This window comes from Crocodylus siamensis, chromosome 12 (assembly GCF_052110815.1).
Source record: "Crocodylus siamensis isolate JL-2025a chromosome 12, ASM5211081v1, whole genome shotgun sequence".
Taxonomy (NCBI): Eukaryota; Metazoa; Chordata; order Crocodylia; family Crocodylidae; genus Crocodylus; species Crocodylus siamensis.
Window position 1 is genome coordinate 1,727,883 of NC_143406.1, and position 12,190 is coordinate 1,740,072.

The 12,190-nt window shown below is 42.4% G+C and overlaps 1 protein-coding gene across 21 annotated transcripts in view; it reads left to right on the forward strand.

Annotated features, from left to right (window-relative positions):
* EIF4G3 (eukaryotic translation initiation factor 4 gamma 3) overlaps positions 1–12,190 on the forward strand; it is a 177,082-nt gene that overhangs the window by 133,937 nt on the left and 30,955 nt on the right. For 16 of the 21 annotated variants that reach the window (XM_090023331.1, XM_090023332.1, XM_090023335.1 and 13 more), the window contains 5 exons: positions 143–231; positions 3,535–3,784; positions 5,298–5,455; positions 6,870–6,995; positions 8,396–8,506. In XM_090023331.1, the coding sequence (XP_089879457.1) occupies positions 143–231; positions 3,535–3,784; positions 5,298–5,455; positions 6,870–6,995; positions 8,396–8,506 (734 nt within the window). The remainder of the gene's footprint in view (positions 1–142; positions 232–3,534; positions 3,785–5,297; positions 5,456–6,869; positions 6,996–8,395; positions 8,507–12,190) is intronic. The other 5 variants (XM_090023337.1, XM_090023350.1, XM_090023349.1 and 2 more) reach the window with 1 other exon arrangement.

The window sequence follows — 12,190 nt, forward strand, 5'->3', positions numbered from 1 at the left end:
ATTTTGCACAAGGCTTAGGTGCTTTCACTTTTCTGAATGCTGGAAAACATTGCTCAGGAGAGAGAGGAGCCACTTCCCAGGACCAGAATGTTCCAAGCATGAGTTGGTTTTGGCGAGTAATGGGCATAAACTTGTATTGCAGCCCAAACAGCTGTAACTGCACCAAAGACGTGGAAGAAACCAAAAGATCGGACCCAAGCCACTGAGGAGGTGTTAGAGGCGGAAACAGAGGTAAGGAGCAGTGTAATCCTATTTCTCAATTTGAGGGTAGTTTAACCCTCTTTTAAGACTACTGCAGACATCTTACAGCATCTCATTCAACTGATGGGGCAAACTGGGATGCTCTTTACACTACTTCAAACAGATTTCATTAGGCTAAGGTCTCTATTACGGTACTAAAGATGCTTACATTTTTGCCTAGTTTATATCTACACCACAGTTACGGGCCCACAACATGACCATTGTCATTCATGTGAAGATTTGGATAGCTCTTCCTTTGGAGCCTGTTGGAGCTCAGTGAAGGGCTTCAGCGGTTGCTGTAGTGGCCCGGGGCGTACCTGTGCTCTTCACAGTGATGTATTTGTGATGTCATAAACGAAGAACTAGGTCTTCATGACAGAACTAAGTTGGGAGGAGAAGCTGAGATGAGAGTGGAAGTTTACGTGCAAACCTGCATATTGAGAATAGCTACAGGAACAAAGAACATTTCCAGCAAGTCCAAGAGATTTCCCTCTGCCTGATCTCTCTCAAGTTTGCACGCATGTGAGGTCCTTCCTACCGGTAGTCTGATGCGGGCTACTCTATAGAAGGGACATGCGTTACCCTTGGATAAGTGCACGCAGCTCTTGATGCCTTCATTTGGGCTGTTGCAGCACCTCTTCAAGAGCAGAATGTGATCCCAGAAAAGTCCGTGGTAGTCTCTTAGGGTCAATGAGATTTGTCTGCTTTGTGCAGGAAACGGAGCTATGCAGCTGTTGCCAGTAGTTTGAGGGTAACTTCTCGTCCTTTGCACAGTAACTTTAAAATAATATAACATGAGTGCAGTAATTCCCTGTTGTTTGTCTTGCTGCGTTTTCTTCCCTCAGATTACTACTTAAACTAGTATCTGCAATTCATTACCTTTGGCCACTTTTCCACATAACATTAGCTTTGCCCTGTCAGCTCCATGGTGGCAGCAACACTGATACGCTGTGGCTGTGGCGGGAGGGCAAGGAGCTTGGGATCTTCCGTCATAGGTGCTGAAGGTGGAGAAGCAAGATACTGCTCTGCTCCTTCAGGGGATATGCTCCCATTAGCTCCTGTGAAAAGCAGGAGGTCGTATGTATTCCCAAGTGTAGTGATATAAGCCAAGTTGATGCTTTTTCTGATGCAGTTACCTGTCTTGTTCATCATTTTTCACTACTTTTTTGGACAATAATATCTTATTTCCACTGTTACCCTAAACATTTGTTCCCAGTCCTTGCAGTTTGTGTCTTGGTCATCATTATTCCCTTCCATCATGCGTCCCAAGGGGGACAGGAGACTGAAGAATGGCTACAGTAGGAGTCTCAACCTCTGCTTCTCCAGGGAATGACAGACTAGAACCAAGGGGTTGTTTTAATGTCAGTACGGTAGCGCTAGTAGTTATCTGGTCCTCTGACTTAGCAAGTGTTGCCTGAATAACTGTTTGCCAGCAGTATTCCACACGTTCATTCATAGTTTTAAATGTTTTTTTAATATTGTTTTTTGATTCCTCCTCTTTTGTTAAAATGTGTTATGTGCTGTCATAAATCATTTGAAATCTTTCGGGCTCTGCTGGGCAGAGTCCTGCTGCATTAGGGAATTGTTTATGATCTGTTAGAAACGGAAGCTTGCAGAGGTAACGTGGAAGTTAATCAAACCAAAATTAAACTTCTGCTGCTGTGGCATTACGTGAATGTTTTTTTATTTGAATTGCTCTCCACACAGTCTAATGTGAGGTACAGCTCCAGCCTGATCTGAAATCTAATGTGAAGTACAGTGCTGGCATGATCCTTTAATAAAGATGCATAGGAGCTCCAAGGATGTTCCTTTTGTTTATCGTCATGTGATGATATTTTAGAACCGAACCTTTGTCTTTAAGTTACTTTAAATGACCTGGGAGATCTAGAATTAGAAATGGCTGTGGAAAGGGGGAGGTAGCAGTAAGGACTGTGCTCAGACCAGTTAAAACTGTCTTTAATCAGCACAACTACAAAAAAACTGCCTGAACTCAGCTAAATGGGATAAATAGCGAAGAATTGCACATTGTCTCTGGACTTTTTTGCTTTTCAAACTAACCTGTCCAGAACCCTCTGTGCATTCCACAGCTTTCTGTCGCCTTTCACTTCATTTTCCTGTAACTCGACCATCATGACATGCTTCCACGGTAGAAACGATTTGCCCCAAAACTGTCTAGATTTGTAGAGTAAATCTTGAATCTTTGTTCGGTGGGTGATTGATACTGGGTGTAGCAGGAACATCATGCCTTGTGTCAGCAAATACCTGCTGTCACTCCTGTATATTAATTACACATCGGTTGCACGTTAATTGTATATACATAAGTAATTATGTGCATCCCATCCAGTTCCTAATGGATAGGTGCCTGCAACGCTCTCCCTATAAAATACCGTTGTATCGCAGTTGGCCACCTTAGCAGCTTATTCAGCAGGTCAGTGACTAATGATCCAGGGAAACTGAAGTCACCTCTGGCACCACAGGCAAAGAATTTACACAAGCCATATGGTTTTTCAGTATTTGCAAGTAGACTTCAGTCTCTAGGACCTTTTGGCACTTTCACTAATGCTGAATGTAGGTAGAGAAAAATTAGCAAATTTACATATTCTGTTCTGTGAACAATACTTTTTTTTAACGCAATCCTTTTGGGAAATGAAAGGATTCACACATCCCTTGTAGAGCATCAGGAATGAGTTGCAGTCTTCTTTAAATGGATGGATGTGTTCAAATGCATGCATCTCCTAAGAAGACCATGTTCCCTACAATCTTCCTGTATGTAATGAAAATAGGGCTGTGCCTGGGGGAGTTCTAAAATTAACAGCTAGAGATAGCAGAAAATATGTAGAGATTTTTTCATGAAAAGTAACAGCAAGCTAAAAATGTACTTGTATATTACATTAGCCTTATGTATTAGAATAGTCTCTAGTTTGTATAAGGCCGTGGTCTTTCAAAGAAGAGACCCCTACATACTAGTTGTAGTCCTGTCTTTATGGGTTGAGATTCCTAATAGTTACCCAGCACATAGTACAGCTGTTACTGGTCCATTGTTTCCTACCAGCATAGGGACTTGATGGGTGAGATTCAGGGTTTCCAGTTTCACTGTTAATTGTTGATGGGTTCTCAGGCAATATTTAAATAAAGTAAAAGGACCTTATTATTATTACATATGTTATAGTTTTAGCTGTCCATTTTTGAGATGAGTGCATGTGCTCTTGTTTTTAGTATGTAGCCATTTCACATACCAAATGTTTTAGAAAGGATGTTGCTTTTAATCATAACTTCTATTTGCTTGTACTTCAGCCTAAAGTAGAAGAGGAACTTTCAGGTGACAAAGTACTTGAATCTGAGCAGGATAAAATGAGTCATGGGTTTCAACTGGAGAGAGACCCCTCTGAACTTAAAAAAACAAAAGCTGTGGAAGAAAATGGAGAGCAGGAAGCGGAGCCTGTACGTAATGGTGCTGAGAGCGTGTCAGAGGGTGAAGGACCTGATGCTAACTCGGGCGTCACAGAAGGTTCCATGGAAGGGCCAGTGTACCAGTATAAACCAGGTAAACCCTGCCTGCCCGAATGCTTGCCTTTCTGCCTTTCTGTTACAACCGGTAGGGAATGCTGCATGCTCATTGAGGAAAGAAACCTTCTCTTTAGATGGTTAGCCCTTCTCTTTTCAGAGTTACAGGTTTTGCCTTTTAGCTTTCAGGAAGAGTTCTCCTTCTGTGCTCCACGATTGCCCGCACAGAAAGCCTGCCTGTGACTTTTCTTCTAAACGCCTGCTTCTTACGCTACAATTCCTTTTAAACAAATTTCCAAGGGAGAGCGTGCGTGTGATGATGATTTTTGGTGTGTGCTTAACATTCCTCCACTTGTAGGTAAGGAGGAAGTGTCCAGCAGAGGTGCTGCTGGATTGGGACTCGCCTTCTGACCTGGTTATTGGCCCACTAAGTTACTTTTTTGGCCTCGTTTTCTCCATGTGGGGAATAACAATAACTTCTTTGTAGGGCACTTTGAAATCTGTAGATGAAAAACCATAAAAACTGTGTTTTATAATAACTTCCTTTTCTTTCCTAATTATTAAAACTTAACGTTTGGAGGTTTTTGTTGTGGAATAATGATGCTTAAAACCCAGAGCCTCCAAACTCAAGAGTCAAAGGAATAAAATGTGGAACTAGTAGAAAGACTGAGGGGAAAAAGAGCGTATTAGAATAGCCCAATGGACTGGGAGGACATAAAGCAATGCAGTTCAGTGGCAGTAAAATACAAATAAGGTCTATTTTACAGATGTTTTGCTTCAGAAGCAAAATTGTGCTTCCCCATTTATGGGTCTAACTAAATCAACCAGGCTGTTCAGCAAGTGGCTGTTTTCTTTTCTAACTTCAAACAAGCTGTGTAGCCAGCAGAGAAAATCAAGGCTCCAGGCTACGAGATGCTAATTTGCTATATGCTGTAAAGGCTGTGGGTTTATGCTTTGTTCTCGGGCAGGCAAGTTACTTTTCTCTCCACACCACAATCAGCTTTATCCCTTTGAGAAAGCCGTAGTTAAAGAAGTGAAAAGTTTTAAACCTCAAGTGTGCCACGCATATCTGCAACTGCCCCGGTCTCGCATTTCTGCCGTTTGTCTTACCCTAAACACTGATATAAAGAAAACATTTCCAAGCTGCTGGGGAATTGTCTTGCTGCCAGTGTAGTCTCAAGTGTTGAAGCATTTCATCGCTCCGTTTTCAAAACCATTTTGAAATCCTTCGGCCCTGATGCTGATTATTTATAATAAAACTATCCTTGATTTGGACTGTGTTTAGGCAATCTAGAGGCATGTGCGAAAGTTAAGTCATTCAGATGGCGTTCAGATTTGTGTTGGAGTTGACTGCAGTGGTTATGCTTTAATAATCTGATATGGGAGTCTCTTCCCATGCCTCTTTTCCCTCTCCCCAGCCTTGTTTGTTTCTAAATGAAAATAAAAACTTTTTTAGCCAAAGTTATTTTCCTTTAGGTTTATTTATTATGTACTTTTCAGGAGCAAAGCTCCCTTTGTTGCCTGTGAACCTCAGTCAACTTCTATCATTATAGAACAGTGGAAACCCGTGGATCCTGAAGGAAAGAAGCAGTATGATAGGGAGTTTTTGCTGGACTTCCAGTTCATGCCTGCATGTATACAGAAGCCAGAAGGGCTGCCTCCCATAAGTGATGTGGTCCTCGACAAGGTGAGAGGAGACCCAATAAAACAGGTATGTCCAAATTTTCTTATAAAGAAATAAAGATCTCAACATGAGGAATCACTTAACTGGGCAGGGATGAGTTGAGAGAGTGGCTCCTTAATCTCTGAAGGATTAAAGCATTTGAATTTCCAGATGCCAGTAGCATAACCAGGTTCCTGGTCCCATGGCACATGCTCTGGGCATCAGGGATTAATAGCAGTCTAATGTAGACTGAATTGTCTGGTGTGTGGGTCAGCAAGGAAAGGGGCATTGTTTGTCTGAAGTCACAGTTAATAAAAGTGTAATGTATTGCAATAGGCCCGATGGGCCACATGCACTGCAGGGGCCTCTCTTGCTGTGCCACATGGCAGCTCTGTGCAGGCTTCCCCAGCAGCAGGGTCCTGTGGACCCCTGCCCTGGCCTGTCCCAGAGTTGGGGCAGGAGGCGGAAGCTGGAGGAGGAAAGGGGAGCCCAGAGACCTCGGTGGCAGCAGGAGAGTGCTGCCCAGACCAGGAGTTCGGGGCCTGTGGGGCTGAAAGGCTGCCAGTTGGACAATGGGGAGGGGGTGTAGCTGGGATTGATTGATTGAATGAACACTGATCATGAAGTGCAGATTAGCTTCTTTAAAAACTTCAGTTCGCTAGGCAGGATTGTATTGATTGACCGTAGGACATCATAACAATTACATTTTTTTATCCAAACGTTGTTACACAATTGCCTTTTTTTCTGCTGTCTTTCTCTGCCTGTTTAAAAAAAGCTCTTGGTTATTGTTTTAAAAGAGCTAGCTTTAAGACCAGCTTGGCTACAACCACGTAGATTTTCATGTAGCTTTACATACGCTCAACAGACCAGAACCGAGTACTTTTAATTACAGCGTGAATCAAATTACCTGTCCTTTTCGTGGTGGACGAATATTTTCCAAGGACTGTGAAAGCTGTTATACAGCCATGTTCTTCGCAGCGAGGCCAGCTTCTTATCTGGTTTTCTGTCGCGCTAGCTGGCCCGTCCCCACCCTCTTTGGAGCTTTTCTTGCTTGATCAGCCATTTATCTTATTAACACAAAAGATAATGGTTTCAGGGAAGGCAACAGTTTTGTGATTCTGTACTGGGACTATGACATTTGTTTTATGGGCCTGTGTAGCCATTGTTATATTTTCTCTGTCATGTCCCATTTTCTAACCCTGGCACATTCTTGATTTCTCCTAACCTGTGTTGTCTATTTGTGTAACACCCACTTGTGTAAGACGGGGTACAAATGAAATAAGTATTTAATATGTCATTGTGGGTATCGGTAGAAATCATTAAAGAATTCGCCTCTGCCCTATCCCTACATGTAACTGGCTGGTAGAGGGGCAGGGGATTGCATACTGTCTGCATGTGTTTGTAACAGTCATGGCACAAATGTTTTAACAGGCACTTTGTTTATTGTTGTTCCACCACGCAGATTAATCAGCCAAAATTGCCAGTGAGAACTCTGGACCCTCGGATATTGCCTCGGGGACCAGATTTCACACCAGCCTTTGCCGATTTTGGGAGGCAAGCATCCGGTGGAAGGGGCGTATCTGGAAGTGTGAGTTTTCCCCAGACTTGCTAAGTTCAAAACTGGCCTCACTGTCCGTGAAATCTGAGCTCTTAAGAAGAAAACTTACTTTAGGTTCTTAGATAATTTGCTTATTCTGCTTTAGATGGAATAGGAGTTGAAGTTTTCCTTCAGTGCTAAGATTGAAGCAGATTAAAAAAAATCATTGAGAGCTTTTCACTTGATAGAATTAAACTTCGATGGATTTGATCTTATTTTTTCCCCCTTTCTTACTCGCAAGAGATCTGAAAATGCATGCTTCAGACTCATTCTTATGGCAGTGATGCACTACTTTTGTTGCACTGAGGACTAGCAAGGCTATATATCAAGGGCTCGGGGGTTGCAACTAATAAGCTGGGGCATTTTTCACTTGCATAAGTTGTGTCAGTGCACGTTCTCACAGAAATCCATTTATATTAAATGCAAATAAAATGTATTTGACTTAGGAAAAAGCTGTTGTGTCTTCTTGCTTTTCTGTCTTTCCCCCGTTTATTCATTTCCTTTTTCTGTCCTTCCATTTGCCTCATTCATTTCATTTTCTCTTTTCTCTTCCTTTATATTGGTTTCTTTCCCCGTCGTTTTTGCTACCACTGTTTTATTTTATTTTGCCCTGCCTCCTGAATTCAACCAACTTCCCTTTGATTCTTCCTCCTTCCTTTTCTTTGTCCCTGGATTGTGGTTGGCTAAAGAGTGATGTCTCATCACAAGGGCCAAACCAGCTGCAACCTGAAGGTTGAGGTTGCTGTGACGGATTGAAAATAAGGTTCAGCTTAGCTCTGCTCCACCTCACTGCTAGCTATGCTGTATTCTCGTTGCATGCTTCAGCTGTGCAATAAGAAGTGGCTTACATTTGCACTCCTCACTGATCTGTGGCTGGTGGATGTAAGCAAACTGAAGAGGAGCAGGTAGCAACTGGATAGGGAAATGATGTCTTGAGGAGGGAGAGAAGCAGAGAAGGGAAGATCATCTATCTTAAAACTCCTTGTTGAGAGAGAGCTCTCCAAAGAGCATTTGCTCTCGAGTCAGCAGCTTTCCAGGATGCTAGCATGCAAAGCAGCAGACTTGATTCAGACTTGGAAATAGCTGTAATGTTCCCATTTCGCAAAGCGGTACTGTGAACAATGGTGCAGTTCAGGGATGTGTGCATGTGTGTCTTTGTCTTTGAATAGCTTCAGTGTTGCAGTTAGTCTCAAAACATGATGACTCAGCCCTGAAGGCTGGATGCTGTTTGCCGGCGACATCACTTCCTGTGTTTAGACACTCCTCATTGGGCCGCAGGTTGTACACCAGTGCCTCACACCTTAGTTTTCCGTGCCGAATGCCTCAAATAAACAATCTGCAAGACGCTTGGCGCTGTACTAACTTCAACGTTGGTCTTTCTCTTTCTGCAGGCCTGCAAAATGCAGAGCAACCCTGGATTGCCTTCTCTGGCTCGATGTGGTACCCCAGCATGCCCTCTGTTGGTCTCGTCTCACCCACCATTGAGGAACCTGCCGATGGGGGTAAGCCAAATCCCTCCCCTTTCCCCCCCATTTTTGCACCTTTTTGTAAAGTTTTCTTTTTTCATAATTGGGTTGTTTATAAAGAATAAGAGGAAAAGAAAACTTTGCAAAAAGGTGCAATATTGCTTTAAAAAAAAAAAAAAAAAAAAAAACAAGACTTGCATTGTACCCCTCTAGGCAGTCTCTTCAGTGGTGGGTGGGACATCACCAGCAGAGGGCATGCTGGGACGTTGGCCTGAGCGGGATCCGCGGTGGGTCTGCACTTTGCAGACCTGTGGAAAGGGGGAGAAAAGGTAAGTCCTGCTTACCCCGTTCATTTGGAGCATTTGGCACATAACATACATCTTACATTTGCGCCTTTAAAGAGTAGTTCCTTTGCATTTCCTAGGGTCGTTTTTAAAGGTAAACAAACTGGATATCCTATAATATTATTTATTATAGGATGGAACAGATTTCAGCCCGCCAAAATCAAATGTTTTCCTCTTGTAAAGCACAGCAAAATCTGCATTGATGCTGTATGTCTTCTCCCTTACCATTCCATCCTCACACAGGCCATGCCCATAAACCATCAGAACACACTGCTTAATCCCTGCCTGGAAATCATGTCAAGCTGCTCAAAGCAAACGAGCTGTTGACAAATTAGAACCTTTTTTTTTTTTTACTTTTGATTTTCTAGCTTTCTTTGCTGCTTTTCAATAAGCATTTCATTTGAGTATTTTCAGAAATAGCAAACCTTCAACAAACCAGTGCAGAAGGAGATAAGTCATAGACACATTTGAACAGAAGGAAACTGAAAAACACAGAAACAAGTGGGACTTAATTGTGCAACAGGAGAGTATATCTAATGTATATGAAGGGAAGCAGGCTTCCTCCTTTGGTTTCCCAAATGTTTTTTGAGTAATTATTCTGTTTACAGTCTTAAGACAGAAAAGCCCAACCAGAAAGAAAGCACTGCAGTCCCATTTAGATGATTTATTGCTCCCTCTCTGACTCAGCTGGGTAAATCTCTGAAATTCTGCCACAATTTTCTCTGAGGCCTATAAGAATTAATTACCCTTTTTAAGGACTTTGAGAGCCCTGGATGGAAGATGCTTCTGAGGTGCAAAAGGGAGCACTGTTATTGAAGGCACTGTGCAGTTATTAGTATAAATTTGCATGGTGGTAGCACCAAATAACCCAGCTATGAACCAGGGCTCTGTCATACTTGCTACAGTTCAAATACAGAACAACAAAATGGTCCAGCTCCCAAAAAGCTGACAGTCTAAGTGATATTGTAATGTTATATCAATCATTTTAGGGAAACAACATTTTACTGAATTTTTTTAAGAGCTGACAAACATTCAGCGGTTTGAAACCAGCTTAGTCACAAATGTGAAGACTGGTTTTAAAACTGCTTCTCTAGATTAGCTGCCTTGACCTTCAAAGAGCTGTTATCTAAACTAATCAGTTTTCATGGAGTTAGCCATTGTGTAGTCCCTCTCCATTGCACCAGTGTCCATCAGATAGAGCGATGGTGTCTGCATCATCCATTTTTATAATGGAAATAGAGCTGTTGCTAAAGAAATGCCTTGACTCCACATAGGCATGTTGTTTAGGAAGTGTCTGTAAGCCCTTTATTTTGGAACCTATTTGACACTTCTTCTGACACTCATGCCTTTCTGCCACAGCTGCAGATCAAGAAGGCTCTTCAAGCTAGGACCACCCTGGTGTGTAAAAGAGAGGGACCTGCTAGCTGCCTGCCTGCCAGGAGGGGCCCATGGTTTACAAACTTCCTTCTCCAATGCCACTGGACTAAAATAGCCCAAATTATTTTCGTGTGGGGCACATTGCAAATCCATCTCTTTCCAAAGTTTTGTAAAGGAAAAGGCATCAGAAGGCTGCTGTGCAGAGTTGCAGGAGTTTGGGTTTGTTTCATTTCTGCTTAGTTTTCTGGCTTGAAGGGGAAGGGAAGCTTCTGTCATATGTACTACACTTCTTTATCGTGGCCCTGAGAGGCTGAGAAGTACTTTTGTAATGTTGGCTGTGGATCAACACAAACGAATGTCATGATCCTGGACTCTGAGGCAGATTTTGCTGTGTCACACAAGTGTCGATCTAGAGAAAGTCATTAAATGAAAATGGAGGTGAACTTTTGGTATTTGTTAAACTGGGGTGATGGGGACAGCACTGAGTTCACTAAGGCATAATGCAAGCAAGTGCTGTGTATGGCCAGTACTGGCTTACTAATCTCTTCAGTGTCAAGGGCTGACTTGTGCAGTGGTGTGATATTTATGGTGTGCACAAGTAGGATGTAGGATGAGACTTTGACCTGCACATATGCTATAAGGTGGTATTTGATTGCAGTCTCCCTAGGTAAAAAGCTAGTGCACTAACCCTCTGCATCATCTGCCCTCTGCAGCACTTTGTCCTGGCATAAAAAGCATGTAGCTGCATGAGAGCATTATCCTTTGACAGCATTTTATTTTGTTGGCCATATCGCTTAATGAAACCCCAGCAGTGACAATTAGGATATTGATTCTCTTTCATCAGCAGCACCCGTTTGTTCTGGCAAAGTGAAGTATTTAAAATTCCTATTATAAGCTCCCATATTCCGGGGTTTCTAACTGTGCCAAAATGTATTTTCGGCTGCACTTGGCATGCAAGGCATCTGCTCACAGGCACCTTTTTTCATATAATCAGTTTAGTCATTTAAATAACTCAAATGGTTTTGCTTCCCTAGTGTGGATTAACTACTCGGTCAAACAGAGATATTTCAAAAATAGTCGCTGTGTGTTATTTAAAAGTTGCTTACTGCACAGTAAAGATGTCAAATGTGTTTCAGTGACCAGCATTTAAAGGACTGTTGACATAACATATCATTTTACATTGAGTTCAGGTGTTTCTGACAAATATGTTCAGAGATGCGCGTGTTCAGAGGGAAAATAAAACTTGCACAATGCATCATTCAGTATGTTCAGTCGAGAGGCCAAAGATTACCCTGGTGAGAGGTTTGTCCGTGTGCATTTAACCCCATCACTGATGCAAATGGTGAAAATCTTTTCTGTTACATCCGCAACATCTGTGTGTAGCTTTGAACAGGCCATGCTCCGAAGGGAGTGGAGGGAGCCATGTTTCAAAGAAAACTCTAAGCTCTCTTTTTCTGGCTGTGAAGTTTAAGAACAGTTGAACCCTGTCAGCTGTGACTACCTTTGCCTAAGATGTTGGTTGGGAATGACCTGCCATTCAGAGCACTTTTAATAACTTGTGCAACTCAAAAATGGTTTTGTTGTTTAGGAGAAAGTTCAGTGGAAAAGTTAAAAATGAGCTAATAGTTTTACCAAAAATATTACTTAATAGTCTGAGCTGGTATGTCTGAAATAGATGTATAGGGGCTGCCTAGCCCTGAAACATGCTTTGCAGTGATTTCTTAAGTAAACAGTTTCCATTTGGGGGGACTTTGTTGTGGCCAGCAGTACCCAGTTCCAGAGTACAAAGATCTTGGAGTGTTGCAGGACTGAGAAAAAGCAGTCTGATAGGCAGCAGGCATTGCATATTGGTTGTGGTGATGGCTTCCTGGGAGAAGAATGTGTCTGGTGTGTGTGCCTTAAAGAGAGAAAAACTCTACGCTAGTTCGTTGGCTGAGAGGGAAATGTAAAAGTAGCCATGTACATTGCTGATCGATTGTGTTGCCACCAGCAGGTATTA